The 21,194-nt window shown below is 37.4% G+C and overlaps 1 protein-coding gene across 1 annotated transcript in view; it reads left to right on the forward strand.

Moving 5' to 3' along the window:
* The window catches only part of ARHGAP18 (Rho GTPase activating protein 18), a 37,075-nt gene extending 16,141 nt beyond the window's left edge, over positions 1-20,934 (forward strand). The window contains exons 6-14 of the mRNA XM_010179938.1: positions 92-183; positions 2,627-2,704; positions 5,445-5,604; positions 8,142-8,224; positions 9,443-9,673; positions 10,469-10,615; positions 17,077-17,201; positions 18,405-18,466; positions 20,843-20,934. Coding sequence (XP_010178240.1) covers positions 92-183; positions 2,627-2,704; positions 5,445-5,604; positions 8,142-8,224; positions 9,443-9,673; positions 10,469-10,615; positions 17,077-17,201; positions 18,405-18,466; positions 20,843-20,934 — 1,070 coding nt within the window. The remainder of the gene's footprint in view (positions 1-91; positions 184-2,626; positions 2,705-5,444; positions 5,605-8,141; positions 8,225-9,442; positions 9,674-10,468; positions 10,616-17,076; positions 17,202-18,404; positions 18,467-20,842) is intronic.
* Positions 20,935-21,194: the final 260 nt, after the last annotated feature.

The following is a 21,194-nucleotide window of genomic DNA, read 5'->3' on the forward strand; positions in this document are numbered from 1 at the left end:
TTATCACTTCAAAAATCTGGTTTTATGCCATTATCATATGTACTGGAACAGATGCAAATAATATCTCAGTTTATTTTGCTTTATTCTTCAGACTCTGGCTTGTTTGGTGTCCCACTGTCAGTTTTACTGGAACAGGATCAGAAGAAGGTGCCAGGAACCAAGATCCCACTGATTTTTCAGAAGGTAAATAGACACGAACAAGTCGACTTGTTACGTACCTGTAAATGATAAACAGATAACATTTTGTCCTGGATGAATCAAAGTTATTGCAGCTTTACTTATTTATTCAGTAAATGTGATACATAGTATCAGACATATTTTGAGTTAAAGAAATAAAGTTTGGGTTTTGTTACAACTGCAGCCAAATTCCATTTCATTAAGGCAATGAAACTTCCATCATCAGTAGGGCTGCCCTTTATTTCTTTTTCAGAGCAAATACTTGCAATTCCATAGAAATTCTCAATCCCTGGCCCACAGGCTGAACCTATCTTTCTATGAAATGTCTCTATTCTTTCAGAAGTTACTTGGGCCACAGAGTAGGTGGCTAGGGGATAGGAATCAGGCTGGATAACTGCCTCTGGTAGTGGCAGCAGCCCTTTTCCAGATTTGCTGCTTTAGTACATGACAAGGATGCTTTGGTCCGTATCATGTCATGGTAATGGGGAAAGTAATGGGAAAGATGATGGAGAGACTGGTTTTACTGCCCGTGCATAGCAAGTCTCATTGCATGCAAAGGGAGAGACCGCAGTGTGTGGACCTGTCTTAACACTGACAGAAACTCAGTGCTGTGTTGTTACTGTTTCAGTGGGTTTGGGGACCTGCTTGTTAAGTTATTTTTCAAGAAATAGAAAACTCAAAGTAGTTTTGCATCACTCACTCAAAACTATTGCTGTGTCATTCATGCCAGAAATTACTTCCTCGGGATCATAAAAATATATTTCTGGGAAAGATGCTATCTAGAAAAAAAGAAATCAAATGACAAAAAGTGATTGATCACTGTGCTGTCTTAGCAATGTAGTTAGCATAGTTCTTCAGGAGGAAAATTCTACATAAATATTTCTAGCTTATAGATGTGATTTGTTTTGCAAGGTGCAGATGTCATTTGGAATAAAGTTTTTCTTTAAATGGGAATATGAAAATAAAAAGTTTACCATTTCTTCTGCCTGTTGTCTACAGCACATGCTTTCCAAGAACAGGAGTTTTATGTAAAGTGCAAGAATGTTTTTGTTAATACTGCTTTTTAAGTGTACCTTGGCTTTCACTGAAATGAAACAAACCAGGCTAATAGGAAGGCTGCTTAATTAAAAAATAGCTTTTGATAAAAAATATGCCTAGTTTTTATTTCATTGAGGAATTACATTTAAAAATACTGACATAATTTTTCCTAGGGGTTTTCTAACTGGAAAATCTGAGGGTAATTTTGATCCATGTATCTCCACCAGAAGTTTCTGCTGATAGTAATTCATGTCTCTGTCCTGCTAATGAAGCCATGCAGAGCAGCCCTGACAGATGTGAAGAGGGAATTTCCTGTAGGCAGGCTGTTACGTGCGACTGGCAGTGCCTCTCCCTGGATGTGGTGATGGTGGCAAATCACACAACGTGCCCACAACATCATTGTGTCCGACAGATGAGAATGGCAGCCACTGCTCTGGTATAAGCTGGATACACTGAGAGTTCAATGTGACCAATTAGCACTTTCTTTAACCAAGGAGAATATACCAGGGTGACACCTTTAGTGCTGTTTTCTAACTTCGTGGCTTTTTCTGTCTGATCTTTTTTATGCCATTAACCAATTACATAAATACAGTGGTAGGTAAACTTCTTTTAATTTGTGTAATTGGAGAAAACACAACTGTGTTGCATAATTTTTCTTACTCAAGAGCTGGCACAGAAAGGTATATAACAAAGGCACTGCCCTAGTTAAACACTGCGAGAACCATTTGTGCTAAAATGATGTCATCAGGTTTTGACGTTTACAGAGTTCTTTTGAATACTCTTAGATCCATCCTTCAGTGAATACTTCTAGGCATATCTTTTAGAGAAACAGAATTTATGATATGTGTTTATAGTACCTTTACACTACTAATTTCTACTAATTTATCTGAGCCACGCATAGGGTTGCAAACTGTTTGTTAGGAGACTGCCAGGATTTTCAAAAGTGAAGCTTCCTTAAAGTCTAAAAGTATTTAGGTCTTCTCTGCTGAAGTTGTAAAGAAGAGTATTTGTGAGAATGTTACTGTATCTTTATTGTTACCTTAATTGATTTGATTCAGAGACATTTTAACAAGGGTAGTAATTGGGATTTATTTTTGAAGACAGAATAATTTTGGAAAAAACCTGCTTCAGTCTCCAAAGGAGGTCTAAAAAAATATACAGTTTTCTGTTTTAATAAAGTAGACAAACTATTATTTAATAAAGTACATAAAACAAGTAAGAGCTATATTAAAGTGTTTTTTCTACAACAACTGTAATCTGTTTGTAAACTGTGTTTGCGTATCTACTTGTTAACATGTGTGCATGCACAAATGCATGCACACACATATATAAAGGCTCCAATGTATGAAACTATCTACCAGTAATTTTTAATTGACATCTTCATTTATGCAATTTGCTTTGTGTTTGACAGCTGATTGCCCAGATAGAAGAGGCAACTCTGGAAACAGAAGGACTTCTTAGAATACCAGGAGTTTCAACAAGAATAAAGGTAAAATATTGCACAGATTCTCGGCGTCCCCAAAAACTTACCCGTGCTTGCTGATCTTGTTGTGGAAATGTATTTTAAATAGGTTGTTAAAAAAAATTTCAAAAACAGAAAGCAAAATCTTTTTTAAAAGAAAACTGAGTTATATCAGCCAGGAAGCTGGTGGTTTCATTCAGGGTAGTTTTGGGAAGAAGACTAGAGTACGAGTTTAAAGGGGAGTCAAGGCTATGTTTCAAATTCAGTTGTGCCAAAATCTCATTAATTCTTGGCACGAGCTTTCCAGGCTTTTGCTTTTTCCCTGAACTAGTGTAATCATCTGAACAGTTCATACATAGTATTTCTACCCCAGGAGGAAGCTTTTCTCTAGCATTGTGAGCCTATTTTAATAGCTAGGCTTAACCTGTGTTACAGGGCAAGGCAGCCAGCATGCACCGACGAACATCTCGCATTTATTTTTATGAACAGCAGTATAACTACTCGGCCCACTAAGCGCAATCTTGTTAGGCACGTCTGTGCTCACCAACACTTTGCAGAGTGAGTGCCACTTACATGCCAGCTCTTCCCCAGTATTTGCCTTAATGCAGGAAACTAAATACAGAGTATGATTCACGGCAAGAGTCAGTATGTTAAAAAGACGGTCTGAACTGGCCTTAAATTGTAAACAGAAAGATCCACTTAAGTGGATTCAGCTGTCTGAAGACGTCTGCCAGCCTCTGCCGTGTAGAACTCAGTCCAGCAGCTGGCTTATTAGAAACAACTGAAAGAAGGCAATATTATGGAAATTGGCTTTTTGTTTTTTTAGCAGTAACTAGGATTTTTTTTTTTTACAGTTTTGCTCCATCCTTTATTTTCCACTTTTCATCAGTTCTGCATACTGGAATGATTTTGGAGGCATTCTGTTTATTCATTTATTCTTTGATTTTAGCAGTTTAATATGATTTTCCAGGCAGGAGATTGCTCACTATTTGACTTTCATTGATTTTTTTACCACTTTATTTGTAGGAGCTGCTTCTTTGAATTAAGCAATTCTTTTGTAAGCAAAGATGTTAAGTTCCTTTACTTATTCAAATAGAAAATTTTCTAGAAAAACAAGTTGATATACTAAAGGACTGATGTTTTCTCTTAGTTTTCTTAAAATTTTTGTTTCCTATAGAAAAAGAAATTTTCCTTATGTAGTTTTAGAGAAAGGCACAGATAATCTCAAGAAAAAATATTTTGCTATCTTATTCTATAGATTTTAGAGTTATTAAAAAAATGCATTGCGTATACCTCATAGTTAAATAGGACACATAGTTGACATTTCTGCTCTCACTTCTCAGATAAAACAGTTCACTTTATCTGGATGTTTAGAACTACTTTTGCCACAGTGGTTTGATCTAAGTGTGGATGGAGGAGCTGATGAGACTCGGGGAGAATTTTAATCTGTATTTCCAAAGCATGCTTTTGTTGATGAGCAGGAAATCATACTCACTTGACTTTAGACATCTGAGTTGGGACCTTTGCACCTTTGAACCCACTTTGTAATCAGTGGAAACTGAAGATCTCTCTGGAGGGCAGTTGAGAACATCCAACTTTTGTATCAACCTAAGTGTCCACAGTTTCTTTGGAAATAGATCCATTTTTCCATTTGGAAAATGGTACATTTAATAAGAACAGTATCTTAAAAATGTATGTAGTATCCTCTATTCAATGTGCCCTTCTTGTCCAGATAAATAATTAAGGACATATTTTTCCATAGCACTTGCCCTTGCTTCATCTCACATCCTTTACAAAACAAGCCAGTGCCTCTGTCCCCCTTTTCTGCCTGAGGCAAGAAGAAGGGAGGGACTTGAGAGGTGCCTCAGGGTCACTGGCCCTACACTGAGTCCCACTCTGCTGGACTGGGAAATAAATTAAACAGGTGCAAGGCTCAGACTGATGCTTAATGGGAGACTGAGAAGGACTTTCCAGCGTGTTCCCATTCATACATCTCTGGAAGCCCAGTTAACAGCACTGCCATGGGAGCAGGACATGTGTGTGATAGATGTCCACTGTTAACAGTATCCTGCCCTTTCCCAGCCCCACAGTTACGAGGTGTCACTGAGACTTTCAGCGGTGTTTATTCTGCTGCATAACCTTATGTTTTGCAGTACAATCTCCTTCCATAGAGGGCACATTTGACATCCAGTGCTAGGCAAAACTCTCTGCGCGCAGCAGCATGGAGTTCCCTGTAGATGGCAAGACATCCAGCTGTCCAGTCACATAAATCTTTGTGTTTTAAAAAGGGAACCAGCCTCACCTTAGTGTATGTTTTGACAGGAAGCTGTGCGTCAACACAATTAATTGTCGTATTGGTTTATGACAGCGGCCATGCATGCATTATAGCAACACCCTTTGGCAGCAGTTTCATAATTGCTATGTATATGAGCCACATCTTAATATTTTGGGGGAGGCGAAGTCATAACCCTTAAGTGAATGAGCATGATATCTGGTTCTTCTAATATATTCCATATAGCCTTGAGGCAGGCCCATGGGATTTCTTCCTGTATGGATTAGCAGTATGCTGCCTGTTACTATGTGTTTGCTTGCCATGCTTCTGATCCCCAGTTTATCTTTTTGTAGCAAAAGATCAGCGGCAGCTGACGTGATATTTCAGATGTCCCTTTTTCCCTCCCTTTCAAAGTATGGAAAGAGTTGCTGTGTATATAGTGCATGATTTCCACCAGCAGTGTTACTAGTGCTCTCTGTATCTACTGCCTTTCAGAATCTTTGCCAAGAACTGGAAGCAAAATTTTATGAAGGGACTTTCAACTGGGAAAATGTAAAGCAACATGATGCAGCAAGTCTTTTAAAACTCTTCATCCGTGAACTGCCTCAGCCACTCCTCACTGTAGAATATCTCAAAGCTTTCCAAGATGTACAGAGTGAGTAGTGCCCTTTCTGTCTCAGCTGTGAAGAACTGATACCAGTGCAGAGAATTGCCTCTTTGCTGTAACAGTATTTTTGCTAATAATATATGAAACTGATAAACAAATTTATCAACAACAATATGACTTCTCCTGAAAAAAGACTGGGCATATTTTTGCTAATGTACAAATAACATTTTTCATGTAATATCTATTTTAATAGTTTACACACAAAATGAAAGCACACTACCACTTTCTGATGTTTCTGATATTCGTTAGGAGGTATGGATGGGTTATAAGGAAATGGTGTATGATAGTATCAGTTTATAAACAGTATTTTCTTCAGAAGAAAACAACAGCAGAGATACAGTAGCTCTGCAGAAAATCTAGCAAGTGGTAATTTATACTCTTTAGGGTATTCTATCCATGTACAACAGGAAAATTTAGAGCAGAATAGTCAGAACTGCTGATCATCCCTGGTCCCTTGAGATCAGCAAGTTCCTGTGAAAATGTCCTTCTTGCCAACTGGTCACCAAGACAGCAAATATAACCATCTGTAAGAGAAAGAGAGTGTTTTGGTGATAATGAATCAGGAGTGAGAACTCACATAAATTTAACTCCCTAGCCAACACAGGAGTGCAAGTTCCAGAAAAATCTATTCCCCTGGTCTGCAGGTGGAGGAATGGCTTATTTCTAAGGGACACTTTCAGGGAATTTCCATGGACAGGCAGAAAAATATTCTTTAAAAATAAGCTATGTCAGTCCCTGGATTGTGAGCTGCCTTTCAAGGCCTTTAAGTTGGTGGGAGCAGGGGGCTGGTGCTTAGGTATGCTACCTAGTGGTGGTGATATCGCAGTACTGAGCAACAAAGTAAAGCTGGCCAGAATGCTTTCAATTGATGCTGGCAGCAAACAGCTTCTCAAGGTTGTTCCACTTACTGGGTACTGATTGGAGCCAGGAGAGTTTCTGCTTGCAACTCCTGAGCTGTCTAAAGGCTTGTGTGGTGTTATTTACCCAGAAAATAATCAGGTGCCAGGATCCAAAACACTTCCTACCTTGAGCCGAAAGATTCGATGCAAAACAGACATAGCACTTCATAGCCTCCCATTGTTTAAATTGGCTGCCTGTCTTGTTGCTTACATGTAATAAGATTAGATGCTAGAGAAAAAGGGCCATCTTTGTGACAGTAATCAGTGTTTTTCATGATACTGTGACTAAGTAGTGTGGTTAGAATTAAATAGTTAAACAACTGAAACAATTTAACTTGTTAAGTAACTTAAGCAACTAAAATTCAGTTGTTATTTAGGTGAACAGACAGAAAACCTTGATTTAAGTAATGAATTTTTATTGTATTGCATTTGTATTTTTGCATACTTTCATAGGAAAAGGTTGATTCTTACTTATGGCTTATTGAACACTGCAACATGGAGTTTTAGAACTTAATTTAAGCCTTACTCTTAAGGTACGTCTTTCTGGAGCAGTCAGATACACTGTTGTCACTACTTGCATGTTTTAAATGGCTATATAATTTGTCACTCATTTATTCAGATCCTTAATTTTTATTATAGTAGAAAGTAGTCAGCAAGGATTTTTTTATTTCATTGATGAACTTTCAAATGGATTTAGATGAAATGCATTTGAAATAGCAGTTCAGCTGGAATCCCAGCAGGATGCATGAGAACAGCCCTGTTGAATTTTGAAATAGTGTAATAACACTATGTTGAGTGCAGGTGCCTTTTTCTTCACTTGTTTTATGTATGGCCTGATTGATTAAGAATCTGCTGAGAAGACTTGCCAGAGCATGTCCTCTAAAGTGTGACAGGAGGATGTTTATCACAAGTGACAAACATAAGAGAGTTGGGGCTTTCTGCTGCTCAACACTGCCAGGATGTAAGAGCTCTTCTAGAAGGTGAAGGAGTGTAGGGATGCACTCAGCCTGCATCCTGGGTGAATGATGCACCACTGAGCAATTGGGTAAAAGGCAGAACCAATGTCACTTTTCTTTCTTTATAGCTTGCCACATTTGGCATGGCACTCACTGCTGTAGAAGTGTGTTAAGCTTCACTGCTTTTGGCTTTATCCCCACTGGTTTGCCATTGCAGCTGCTGCGTATGTCGCTGGAGACCTGCCTTATTCAGCAACATGTGGTGTTCATTCTGCGTGGGTGTCTTGGGCAACCGTGCAACTGTTAAGGCAGTCAGAGAAACTGTGAAAGCAATTTTGAATATACCCTTTCATGTGTTGGGGCATAGGCTCAAAAAGGGAAGAACCGTTAGCTGACTATTTCTTCTTGTAACATTGCAAAATAAAGAATCACAAGGCATCGAGAAAATATTGCCAGAAGACTGCTGAGTCATATAGCAACTGAATCCTAAAAGAACATTTGGAAATGAGTATCAGAAGAGTAAGGCTCTGCCAGTTCTTTGTCATACTATGGCAATTAGACATGGGTATGCATTCAGCATTTTGCAAGAAGTCTCCAGTTTGAAATACTGCTTTTTGAAGAGGACAAATGACAATTTTAAAATACTGAGGTTCATGTGCTTCACTGGCAGATCTTCCAACGAAGAAACAGCAACTGCAAGCTTTGAATCTTTTGGTTCTCCTTCTACCTGAAGCAAACAGAGAAACTCTGAAGGTTAGAATCGCAATACTTTTTTCCTGCACAAATATTTTGTCTGTTTCTGTGAATCCACTGATGATAAATGCTATTGTCTTTTAATGTTCTTTTTTTTTCAGTTCGAAGCTAATGCTGTGAAACTAGGGATTCTTTCTTTTTTAGATTTCATAGAACTTCAGAAAAAATACTTGGGACCCTAATTCCTCCCAAATTACTTTTAAGAATGTGATTTACGTGTAATCCAGGAGAATGCAATAATAGTCTCCTAGTGAGCAACCTTTCCTCTTACAAGTTTCTTTCCTTTTTTTATAGCAGCAGTCATTACTTTCAATGTAAAAAATAAACAGTGTTAGAATACTATGAATGAGGGTTTGCTTTTATGAAATGGGTTTAGCTCTTTATTTTGATTCCCTGCTTTTCCCTGTGCTATTTGTTTCTACTCTCGGTAAACTAGAAATTTACACTTTCTATTGGTATTTGCAGCACCTTACATGACATCTTCCCATTTGGGCTTGTCCTTTTGTAGCAAAGCTACTTGTCTTTTTCAGAATATGCTTACTATTAAAATTGCTACCATCAAAAATTATTTTGCAGGATTTGTGTAGGATGCAGAGCATCTTCTATTACAGGCAAAAAATCCTATTAGGTCTTACTGTCTAAACATAACTTTCTTTTTTGAGTTTATTTACTCTTGAGAAGCAGTCAGGAGGGCTCCTGAGTTGAGTTACGAGTATCTGGAACTGAATTAATGGAGGATTGACAGTTTGTAATTGGCTACCTGTCATTCACAGTGCTGTAGTTTACTCACAAATTGCTTACCCTACAGAACTAGCCACTCAGTGTTTCCATAGCCGTGACAGCTGGCACTATTGTGTTCACTTTCAATTTAAGAAAAGCCAACAGTAATATTTTCAAAAACATCTATGGGATGCTGCTTATACACCTACATAATGAGGATTTTGAAAAGTATCTTACTGTGCAGGGCTTCAAAGTCACTTGAATGCTTTTGAAAATGTTATCCACAAAAATAACGAGAATTATTTACTTCATTACTTAAAGGAAACAAAACTTGCATTACGGTCCTGTGAACAAACATATTGACACTTCCTATTATTGATTGCTCTTCATGTGGTTTTGTTACAAATTAAGAGCTTTTTCCAAAAATATGAAACATCATGTTTCACTCATAACTTTTTTGTGTGCAGAGTTGAGCTGTAAGTTCTGCTGTTATTTCAGGTACTGCTTGAATTCCTCCAAAGGGTAATTGATCATCGAGACAAAAATAAAATGACATTAAAGAATGTCGCGATGGTGATGGCTCCAAACCTTTTCACGTTTCATGGGTTTGGCTCAAAGACTATTGAACAAAGCGAGTTTGTTATGGCAGCTGGAACAGCAAATGTCATGCGCTTCATGATTCGGTACCAAAAACTTCTCTGGACAGTAAGTGTGTTCTTAAGGGGAGGGGTGGGGAGGAAAGATTATAAATTTCGCAAAGAAGTCATCTGAACAAAGCAGTTATATGATTTCCATAATACAAAGAAAGATCAGCCCCACTCAGCTGGGTTCTTGCTTTAACTCTTCTGGGAGTGAAAAAAAATCATTACATCTTATGTAATAAGACTCTGATGGTCAGAGTTTTAATATTGTATGTACCATATGTGAACTGAAAAATAAGTCCTTGAGGGATCTTGTATTTGGCCTATCAGTATGTGTTGTTACCAGGAATTTATTCTTTTCTGCTTAGAGATATTAGCAGGAAATGCAATGTTTTAGTCCATTTTACTTTTGGGCCAAACTTCTTATGACATAAAATATATTTTGATAAGACATGAAGTTGTGTCATGGTCTCAAGCAAAGCTCTAACTTATACAGACTGGAGAAGTTCCAGCTTTGTTTGTCCAGCAGCAACCTTAAACAATTTTGACCTTTGCTTACATGTGAGGAAAAGTTATTATTACCATTGTACAGACCAAGTGTTAAGTGAATTTTTTTGGCCGAGGAAAGTAAAAACACTGCATGATTCTACCTCTCTTCACCTGAGAGCTTGAAATGGAATATAGCATCACAAATGGAGTGGTTCTAAAATTGTTTCACAGCTTTATATTATTTGAATCTTTTAATTATTACTGGAAACAAAAACTATTTTTTCCAGTTCTGTCTGTTAATCTGTCAAATTACAAATTTAGTTACTTAAGGAAATTGTGTAGATATTCATACTTACTATCTATATATTGATACTTACTATGTATATTCATCTAGATTCCTAAGTTTATTGTTGACCAAGTGAGAAAACAAAATGCTGAAAGCCAGAAGAAGGAGAAAAAGGACAAAGCTATGAAGAAACTTCTGAAGAAGATGGCATATGACCGGGAAAAGCATGAGAAGCAGGAGAAGACTCCTAATGAAGTAAGGAAACATGTATCTGAAATACTTTATTAATAAGGCTATCTTCTCTCTGAAAAAGTGGATATAGGAGAGGGGATCTCTATATTTATTTAACTGAGAATTTCAATAGATAGCAAGTTAATGTGCTTTTCATAGTTTATGGGTTACAAGCATGACACATTTAGAGGGTTAGTATGTTTTTTTTATTTTCCCAGATTTTTCAAAACATTTATATTCTGAAAAATAATACTCCACAGGTTGCTTCAGTTTGGGCATCTGAAACTAAAGTACGTTAGGTCTGTATCTGTAGAGGGAGCAAGTGTTGTGACAACATTCAGTATTATCATACCCACATTTAGATGCATTGCTGTCCAATAGAAGTCACAGTAGTGACTTACTTAAAAATAAATAGTGCTTACTTAAAAAATAAATATTTAGATTTCACTATTTGATACTTAATAGTGTTTGGAATCAAAGCTAGCTTTAATCACTCTTCTTCAGGCAGGAGTTCCCAAACCACAGAACTCTTTGCCTCAATGAATCTTTAACAATTCCTTATAAAGTGGACCATGCTAGAGCATAGATAACCTGGCCACCCCAAGAAGCTCTGAAGGATGAAACAAATGTTAAAAACTGATAAACTGCTTCTTATGCAACTATTGTCCAAGCATCTACTCCCAACTTTTGCCCCTGTGTGTGTACCCTCCAGTTCAGTATCTCTCTGCTAGGTAGTTGACTTCTGCCTGACCCATCAGTGATGTCAAGGCATAAGTTTCAGTGTAACACTCTTCATATATTCTTTACAATGGAATAAAAAAATCCTCTACCATTATAGTGCAAAATTTTTCCTGTACTTTAGAAATATTTTAATTGGACTGTTCCCACTGACATGGAAACTTTTCAAAAATACATCTGGTACATTAAAGTTGTTTATTATTTGCAGTTTCAATGAAGTTAATAATTATAGTTTTTTGAAGCTCATTAGCCTATACAGTATAGTATCTTAATTATAATGCATTTGAAATATATTATTCCAGAGTTATTTTAAATATGTAAACAAGTAACACCAAATATGTGTATCCTGATAAAATAATGAATACATATCAGATCTAGGTGGTATGAAAATACTACCTTGCGGGTTGAAGTCATATTGAAGATTCCTGTGAATTAGAGACATCTTGTGGTAGTTTATAAAAATGCATTGGTCTGAATGGACTTTTTCTTACGAAGTATGTTCATGGCAAACTGTTATAAAAAAAAAAGGATGGTTGTATTCTAATAAAGGCATTTTTTTAAGCTCTTAAGCAAAAAATAGAGTATGTCAAATGAATCTGTTATAATACCCCTCAAATCTGCCTGGTTTGATCTTGCAAGTATGCTTTTTTAAAAAAATAAAACATGTAAACATGTAAAAAGCTGGATCATTTGGACACCTGCATCCAATATCTGCTGGGGACTTATGTTTCAGTGTTCTTGCCTCATTTTGTATGCAGTATTTGACACATCTCTTAATGTCCAAAATTAATTAATTACCCAGGCATCACTTTGCCTTGCTTTCTTATCTATCTGTATGAAGGAATCTGTACACAGAATGAGGACTTACATAAAATATTAAAATAAAGCTAATTAAACACTGACATTTGTTTTACGCTGTCTAATAAGAAAAGGATTCTTTACATACAATTCTGTTATGGTGAGATGACACTTAATGCTGCCATCCTGTGTTCAACATAGAAATAACAGCAAATACACTGAAATAGGCAAATGCTGTTGCAATTTCAGGTATTGGATTTTTTTGTAATTCAGTACTGTTGGTCTTTTAGAGTAAAATATGCCTTTTTTATTCACTGTAGAGTTAGGGCTGAAGGCTCATGTAATACATTCTTACCCAAATGTAAATGTAAAGTTACTATTCAATAATTTTCTTTAAGCCCTGGAATTCTGTGGGGATTTCCTTCAAAATTAAATGGTACAGTTTTTCACAAATCCTTCATGCTTATTTGAAGCATTCAGTAATTTGAGTGCCTGTGAACATGTTACTTTTTAAACCATATTCCCAAATTGATAAGATTTCATTCTTGATGACAATTTTATACATTTTTCCCAGTAAAAAAAACTGTCTCATTCTTTCAGAAAAATTTCTTGAGGTTTTTATTCCCCCAGTTTTCAATTTATACTGCCCTGATTAGAAATTGAGGTGATTTTCCTGTGCAGTTCTTGAACTGCATTCCACTGTTAGATGGCAGGTGAGGCACCTGGACTTGTGGTGAATCACCACTCCAGTGAAGACTGTTTGAAACTTTTGAGAGTTAATAATTTTGCTTGCAGCTGAATTGAAACAAAGTAGAAGTTTCTATTTTCTACCACATGCTGTGGCACGCCACGTGATTAAGCGTAGATGGACAGAGCTTCAGTCACTTCCATACTCTCCAGAAATATCTCAGTATCTGAATTTTTAATGGCAGTCAGCTCATTTGGATAAAATTTCATCTTCTCTCTGATGAGGCCTCTCTGTCAATCGCATTTCCCTTCTTAAGCCAGAGGTTAAATAGCATTTGCTGCAAACTTTGAGCAAGATCTCTGTGCAGTGCTGAGAGTGGTTAATATTAGAGGACTCATGAGTGTTAATTGAGAGTGGTTAATGTTAGAAGGCTCTTTTCAGGCTATCTGTGCATACCTATAGCCCCAAGTCTGTGTTAGGATTAAGTCATTATGTTGCTGTTGGGGTGCATAGTGCTCTAGCCATGCAAAGAAAGATGTCCTCAGGACTGGAAATTTACCTACTAGCATAGCCAGATTTATACCATCTGTTACTGTATTCGTCTATATGTTACAACTGTTCCAGCACAACAATCATTATGGCAGCAGCAAAATACAATGCTACTGGGCTTATTTAATAGTTTAGAATAACCATTGCATTTCATAGCTGTTCTGTTTGCATAAATTGTTCAGATATTCACAGTATAATGTTACTGACTTTTGCTGAATTTGTTATCCACTTCAGTGCCAGTTTATTTACTAAAAAAAGGTTCTACCTACTAAATAATTTCTCTTTATATAGTTTTGCAGTTGTTTGTCCCAAACTAGGTGCAGTTCAAAGAGAACAATGCCATCTCATTTCTTTCAAACTTCGTCTCCCATGTTGCAAGATCTTTATGAATTCCAGTTTTGTTCCTCGTAATGCTTGTGCCCCATTCCTGAAAATTCGCACATTTAATAAATATATATTACATTCTATCATCTAACTCATTAGTGAAAATACTGCATAGTCACTTCATTCCTCTCTTTCTCTACCCTGATGAATATTTAATATTTAATATTATGCAAAATGGAATGGGAGAATCTGGGAGACACCCACCCCAGATCCTATAGCGAACAGCTGCAGTTCTTTTGTGATGTATAAATTCAAGTCCCTCTGAAAAGAGTTTGAAAGAAGATGAGTACCTTACACGTGACTGCTGTTCCTCCTATGGGCTAAATGGTGTAGGCCAATAAGAATGTGTCTCTCTCCATGTTTTTAAAGTGTGCAAGTACCTAGCTCAGCCAGAGGTTTCAGTGTTGTAAATCTCTTCCTGAGGGAGCCTGTGAGGCAGGAGAGGGGACTCACAAACTAAATAGTATTGTTCCTCAGGGGCTGGTGCTGAGTCTAGCCCTGTTCGATATATTCATCAGTGACCTGGACAATGGGACAGAGTGCACTGTTGGCAAGTTTGCTGATGACACAAAACTGGGACAATTGGCTGACAAGCCAGAAGTCTGTGCTGCCATTCAGCATGACCTGGACAGGCTGGAGAGTTGGGCAGGGAGAAATTCAACAAAGGAAAGTGTAGAGCTGCATCTGGGGAAGAACAGCCCCATGTATCAGTGCAGGATGGGGACTGGCCTGCTAGAGAGCAGCTCAGGGGAAAAGGACCTGGGAGTCCTGGTGGACAGCAGCCGGACCATGAGCCAGCAACGTGCCCTTGGCCAGTGGCAACCTGGGGTGCATTAAGAGTGTGGCCAGTAGGCCGAGAGAGGTTCTCCTCCCCCTCTACTCTGCTCTGGTGAGGCCACATCTGGAATATTGTGTCCAGTTCTGGGCTTCCCAGTTCAAGAAGGACAAGGAGCTACTGGAGAGAGTCCAGCGTAGATGTCAGGATGATGGGACTGGACTCTTCTCAGTTGTGCCCAGTGACAGGACAAGGGGCAATGGTCACACACTGGAACACAGGAGGTTCAACTTAAACATAAAGAAAAACTTCTTTACTGTGAGCAGGCTTCCCAGAGAGGCTGTGGAATCTCCTTCTCTGAAGACATTCAATACCCACCTGGACGTGTTCCTGTGTGATGTTCTCTAGGTGATCCTGTTAGCAGGGGTGCTGCTCTAGATGATCTTCAGAAATCCCTTCCAACCCCTACCATTCTATGACTCTGAGTATAGCAGTGTAAATATATACACCCTTCAGCATATTATCAATCAACTTATAGATACTTGGCTTATATGTTGTGATGTGGAGACTTAACTTGAATGTTTTGAACTGTGCTGTGCAGAGAACACGTCCTTCTATCACTCTGCTCCTGGATGTTTTATGGCCACATTTTCTTTCCTACCAACTTGCACAGTGAATGGGCTAGGGGATGCTCAGTATCTTTCCTCTACAGTTGGGCACCATGAACATGTTGTGCAGCTGAGCATGAGTTCTTCTGTGAATGCAGGTGCTGAAAGTGGCAAAATTCACTCATTAGGTGAACTAATAATGATTCTGTCTGAATAAACAAAGTAATTACTCTGTTTATCTGTGACCGTAATGTTTCAGCTCTGTGGACATTTCTTGTTCCTTCTCATACTCAAAGGAGGCAGGTTTTTAAATAATGCGTCATGTGCCTACTGTATAGAAAACAAAGAAACAAACCTGTTATCCAGCTGAAGGTTGGAGAAACTCCATTAAAATCTACTGAGACAAAATGATACAGAATTGTATACAAAAATGAAAACCAATTTAAATTTACTGTACTTAATTTGATGAAAGATCAGTTAGGGACATCTGTAAATACCTGTTTCATCCTTAAAAGTTTCCTTTCTTTCTGCCAGGATCCCAACAGTTTGAAAAGAGACAAAAGATGTTTAAGCAGGTGTTAACTTCCTAGCAGATGGCTACAGGCATTGTTTATGCCTTAAAGAACGGATTTGATAAATTCAGGGAGTAGCTCTTTGAGATCCATTGTGGCCTTACAAATCTGTGATTCCATGATTACTACAAAGCAAATTCTCCATGTGGTGATCTTAATGCTTGAGACATAAATAGTTATTATGTTCTGTACTTTTGAAATCAGTAATTAAAAAGACTGGCTATAAAAGGATTGTTTTATTAAAATTACTTACCATAACTCATCACTTGTATAGTAATGAGCCTTTAGCTTTCTCAGGAAGCTGTGCTTCTGATTCTGCTCACATTTGTACTTGTTCTATATTCGTTTAGCTCAGATGGTTTCAGAGAAGCTATCCTAGATTCACAGGTGCCCAGATTTGTTCATTGATTAGGGAGGAAGAAATGTACAGCTTTAAAATTGCAGTAAATAAGGGGGGGGAGAAGAAAAAAGGGGGGGGGGGGGAGAAGAAAATGAACTGTCATAATCAACCTTGACTACTGAGACTTGCATTTCTTTTCCTATCAAGATGAGTACATTTGGGTAAATGGTAATGTAATATGAATAGAAAAATTACCTTAAGATTTCCGGGAACAGAAATTAGGACCTTATTCACAAATGAATTATGCCTTTTGTAACTTCAAATGTCATGTACTGCAAGCTGAACAGAAAAATTGTCCTTTGGAGCCAACCTTCTTTGTAACTAATGTGATTGATATTCATGATCAAGGATTTTGGGGTTGAAATAAAATACAAATGCAGACCTGCAGATTGGCTAGTTGACTATATTCTGGAGAATAAAAAATAGGGAGAAGAAGCTGCAGTAGTGAGTATCTGTTTTAAAAGGAAATTCTATTTGAAAAGAGGAATCACTTTAAGTAGACTGAACTGTGAATACTTTGTGACTTCTTTTTTTGGCATAAAATTCAGATTAAATGAAACCGGAAATGTTTCTTCTGGAAGTTTTAGCTGGGGGTGGTACAGAGAGGTTGCCAGGTATTCATGCATGCAGCAAGTCTTTTCCATATCAATCTTAGATGCTTCTTATCATACCAAAGTGTGTTCTTAATATAGCAGTATTTGTTATTGTTATTCTTAACATATTTGAAAAATAATTAAACATTGCTGTTATTTTGTTCCAAAGTTCTCCCTGCTGTTAAAAAGAGATTTGAAGATCTGATGGAATTTACTGAATTACTGTGTGAATTACCATATTCCTGCAGCGAAGTGTAGTAGATAGTAGTTAAGTGTGCTTACAGAGCACTGTACTAAGTTACTTATTCCATACTGTATTTTGAGAAGCTCATCAAAGGCAGCTGCTAGCAGCTTTGTTCACCACCATTATTGCTTTGCAGGCTGATGTTCCTCAGGGAGTGATACGGGTGCAAGCACCTCATCTTTCCAAAGTTTCCATGGCAATACAGCTGACAGAAGAACTGAAAGCCAGTGATATAGTAGCCAGGTTTCTCAGCCAGAAAAGGTAAAAACACATTTTTGATTTGTTATCATTTCAGAAGAAGTAGCTTTTCATACATTCTATCAAGAAAAAAGTTTTAAAATACTTTAAGTCTAGGTGAGTTCATGAACCTTTGGGTTGAATATAGCCTATTACAATACATGCTCGAAGAATTAACTTCATGTTCCTCATGTCATTAAAGGTCATTAAGCCTTCAGGAATACATAAGTGCTGTTAGTAAAAAATTAACTGCTATTTAATCTGATAGGTCAGGAATACTTTTGTAACTCTCTGGGGAGAAGATAGAAGGGAGCTCCAAGAAAACACTCCTTAGGAAAAAAAGGAATGAGGAAAAGATAAAGAAAATGTTTTCTTAAAAAAAACACAACAAAAACCAATCCAAACCAAAACAACAAAAAACAAACCACATTTCTATATAGCAACAGTGTAGGTATTGGGATTTAAATATGTGCAAACGTTGTGCATGTGCAGTGATTTAAAAGGAAAGCTGCATTTGAGTCATCCAAGTCCATTTAGAAAGGGAGAAGTTTTAATCGAGCTTTTACATCTATTTTTATATATATGAGCAAAATAAGAAATTATGATAAACTTAGCAAAAAATATATTTAACATGTGAGTGCATCATATATAACTATTCATGCCAAAACAATGTGGTATACTAGTTGAGATTAAGAAGGTGTGCCTTAGCATATATTATTACAATTAAACAGAATAATAGAATCCCTTTGTAATACGGCGACTTTATTCTTCCACTGTCTGTTTTTTACTTCTTTACTTTAGTTGCAGCAAAATTAAAACCAGCAAGAATGTGGTTTCTCCCACCCAACCATAAGGCTTTTTCAGAAATATGAAAAGTTTGAGGAGAATACTTACTTTTGCAGCAGCAGTGAAAGAAAAATCAGAGGGTAAATATCAGGCTGCTTGATAATAACAACGGAATTCTTTTCTAAACCCCACAGTTTCTTCACATATAACTTATTTTACGTTTTCTGTAGTGTATTGCTCACTTGCAGGACTGTTAATTTGCGCTAGTATGCAAGGGTTTTCTTGTTCACTTACTGTATCAGTAAGTAAGTATAAACAGGAAAGGTTTATGACAGGTACACTGCTGATCTTAATTAGTGTAATTTTTTCTGGACATGTCTAAGTGGCTGGTATACAAGCTCTTTTGCAGTATTGTTATTCATTGCGTTTTGTTCCTGACAGTGGAAATGTCCAAACACTCAAGAAAGAAGAGGTCTTTCTTTATGAAATAGGAGGAAATATTGGTAAGAATGGCTTCTTTTCCTAGAATAGGATTGCATGGCATGTTGTCCATGGGATTCACTGTGGTTGCATTTTTATTCATGTCCCTAGTTCTCCCTGACACTAAAGTAGACAGTTAACCTTGGGTAGAAGGAAGCAGAGGTGTTGGTGTGATCATCATGTTAGTAGTATCTTATGTCTCCCAGAGGAAGGCGACAGCTGTAACAGATGTTTCTGATATGCATGTACAGTGAGGAAGCACAGAAAGGTTGGATAGGAAGGTGCTTGCAGTTCATCTTATTCATCAATTTGTGTTGAGGCATAATAAGTGAACTTACAGTCCTTCATGCTCTGTATTTGAGCATTGCTTGCAGGTTCCTTTGGGGAAGAAAACGCTCAACCAGAAAGATGACCTAGTGATAAAATTTTCCAATGGTTAGTCTTGCCTGCTCTGTGTCTTGCACACCGTCTTGATTAAAGCAAATAGCAGATCAGCAAGGTTAATGCCAAAGGATAATTTTGAGCATGGTTTTGAAATTTTATTTGAATGCACAAGTATTTTTGCATTGGGAATTAGCATCTAATCACAGTATTTTTTATATGCTTGGGAAAGAAAAAGAGAACTAGAAAACAGTATTGGATTGGACTTACATTTACTTTTTTTTATTAACCATGACCTGTTAAACTTTATTTGAAGTTGTAAAATTCCATGAATACCCAGTACTTCTGTACTCTGCAAGTTTAAATCTTTTATGTAAATTGCTACTTCCAGCATTTTTCTTTTTTTTACCTAATCTCTATGTAAATCGATTATTTTTTGTGTATGTCTAAACCGAAGTACTTTAAGTAAGTTAAAAATAACATGTTCCTATGTTCCCTACAACAGATATGTTTTAGTGGGTTTACTAAGTCTGATGGCAAAAACAAATGTTACTAAGATAGCTGGATGCCAGATTATGCATTGTATGTTCTCTTGCATATCCAGTATGTACTTGTATTTGCTGTGTTTGTTAAAGCAGGTTGTGAACCCAGATAGAAGACTTTTCTAAAGCAGTATCTTGTTTATTGTACAGAGGTACAATGGTTGTAGAAAAAAGTTTTTGTAACAGAATTCCAGTGAAACTGGAACAACATACTATCACTTTAAACATGTGACAGAAATAGTATGTCTCTTAGAGAAAACACATGGCTAGTTGCAGATTTGTTTTGTTATGAAATAGGATAGAAAGCGTAGATGTTTCCTCAGTCTGAATGCTTTACTTCCAGACAATTTCAACTTTAAACAGCCCTTACAAATACTAGTCCTTATTAATATTCTCAGTTGACATATCAGAAACCTCCTTGACTTTAACCTGCTGTACAGTTTTCAGTAAACCAGCTTCGCCATTCTCTCTGCCTAATGTGACTAACTCATGTAGGGGGAGCCCAAAAGCAAGAAGACTCGACAGGCTCATGATACACTCATATGCTTGCACTTATAATTGTAACATGCACAGTGCTGCAGTCCTGTCCCCGAACAGATGAAGTTGCTGAAGTCTCCAGACTTTTTTGGGTACTTAGTACCGTATAGGGCTTCAAGGCACTGAATGGTACTTCTGTCATTGTTTCATGACAAACCCAGCTGCAGCATCACACTTCTACTCATCTCCTGCTTCAGGAGCACATGTGCCTGAAACGTCTGACTGGCACACGAGGCGTCTACCCCAAGCACTTGCATGGTGGAGTAGGAGAGGTGCTGTGATGTAGAGCTGCAAATGCATGAGATAATGGTTTGCCTGTGGGGGAATAGGAAGAGCATACAGATCTTGGTGGATCAGCATATGCTATTTTCATCATAGCTACTAGACATAAATTAATTGCTTGTATCACAAGTAACACTGTACTACTTTTCCCTTGTAGGACAGTAACAATTACAAGTGCTTTGCAGAACTGCTGACCAAGAGGAGCAGGATAGGGAGTAAATACCTTCTTAGCAAGGACAAACCTTGCTAAAACTTTCTGTTTAAGAAGGGGAAAATAACCTGAAATTTTAATAGGCTTCTATGCAAATGTGAACCTAGAGCTTGTATTTAACCACAAGAGGACCAGAGCATTGCTCCTTTCTTCCTAAACCTTTGCAGAGGGGAGCTCCTATGTGCATGGTCTGTGTGAAAAATCTGACCTAGAACGTGCCGCAGAGATGGCACAGCCCCTGCTCTCCTTCCTTCTTCTTCTGTCCCCCTTCATCCCAAGACAGATGTGAAGGGTAACGGCACTTCTACGTTTTAGCTGTGTTGTCTTTTGTTAAGTACCACAGAGAGGGCTTGAAAACCTAATTTGAATAGAACAATGACAGGAGCTTTGAAAATAAATTTCCTTTATTTTTTGCTACTGTAACCACATCTCTCTTCTCTTTTTAGGAGAACGCTGCCTTGATGATGATACCTATATGAAGGACCTATACCAGCTCAACCCAAATGCTGAGTGGGTTATAAAATCTAAGCAGAGCTAAGCTCACAACTAATGGCAAAAGAACAACCTGTGGACTTACTTTGTAAGGCTGAATGTTTCAAAGGGATAGTGTGTCCTTTCAACATTCAACTGTGTTAGATACATTAATAGAACCTTATCCAGTTTAAAAAAAAAAAAAAAAGAAAAAGTGATGGAAACCCAACAGTGATTAGCAGTAAATTTGCAGTTTTACACGCAGCAAAATTTTTGAGATAGCACAGTTTTCCCACTCATGTTTGAAATGCAAATAAGTACCTTAAA

This window comes from Mesitornis unicolor, unplaced genomic scaffold, assembly GCF_000695765.1.
Source record: "Mesitornis unicolor isolate BGI_N332 unplaced genomic scaffold, ASM69576v1 scaffold1632, whole genome shotgun sequence".
Classification (NCBI taxonomy): Eukaryota; Metazoa; Chordata; class Aves; order Mesitornithiformes; family Mesitornithidae; genus Mesitornis; species Mesitornis unicolor.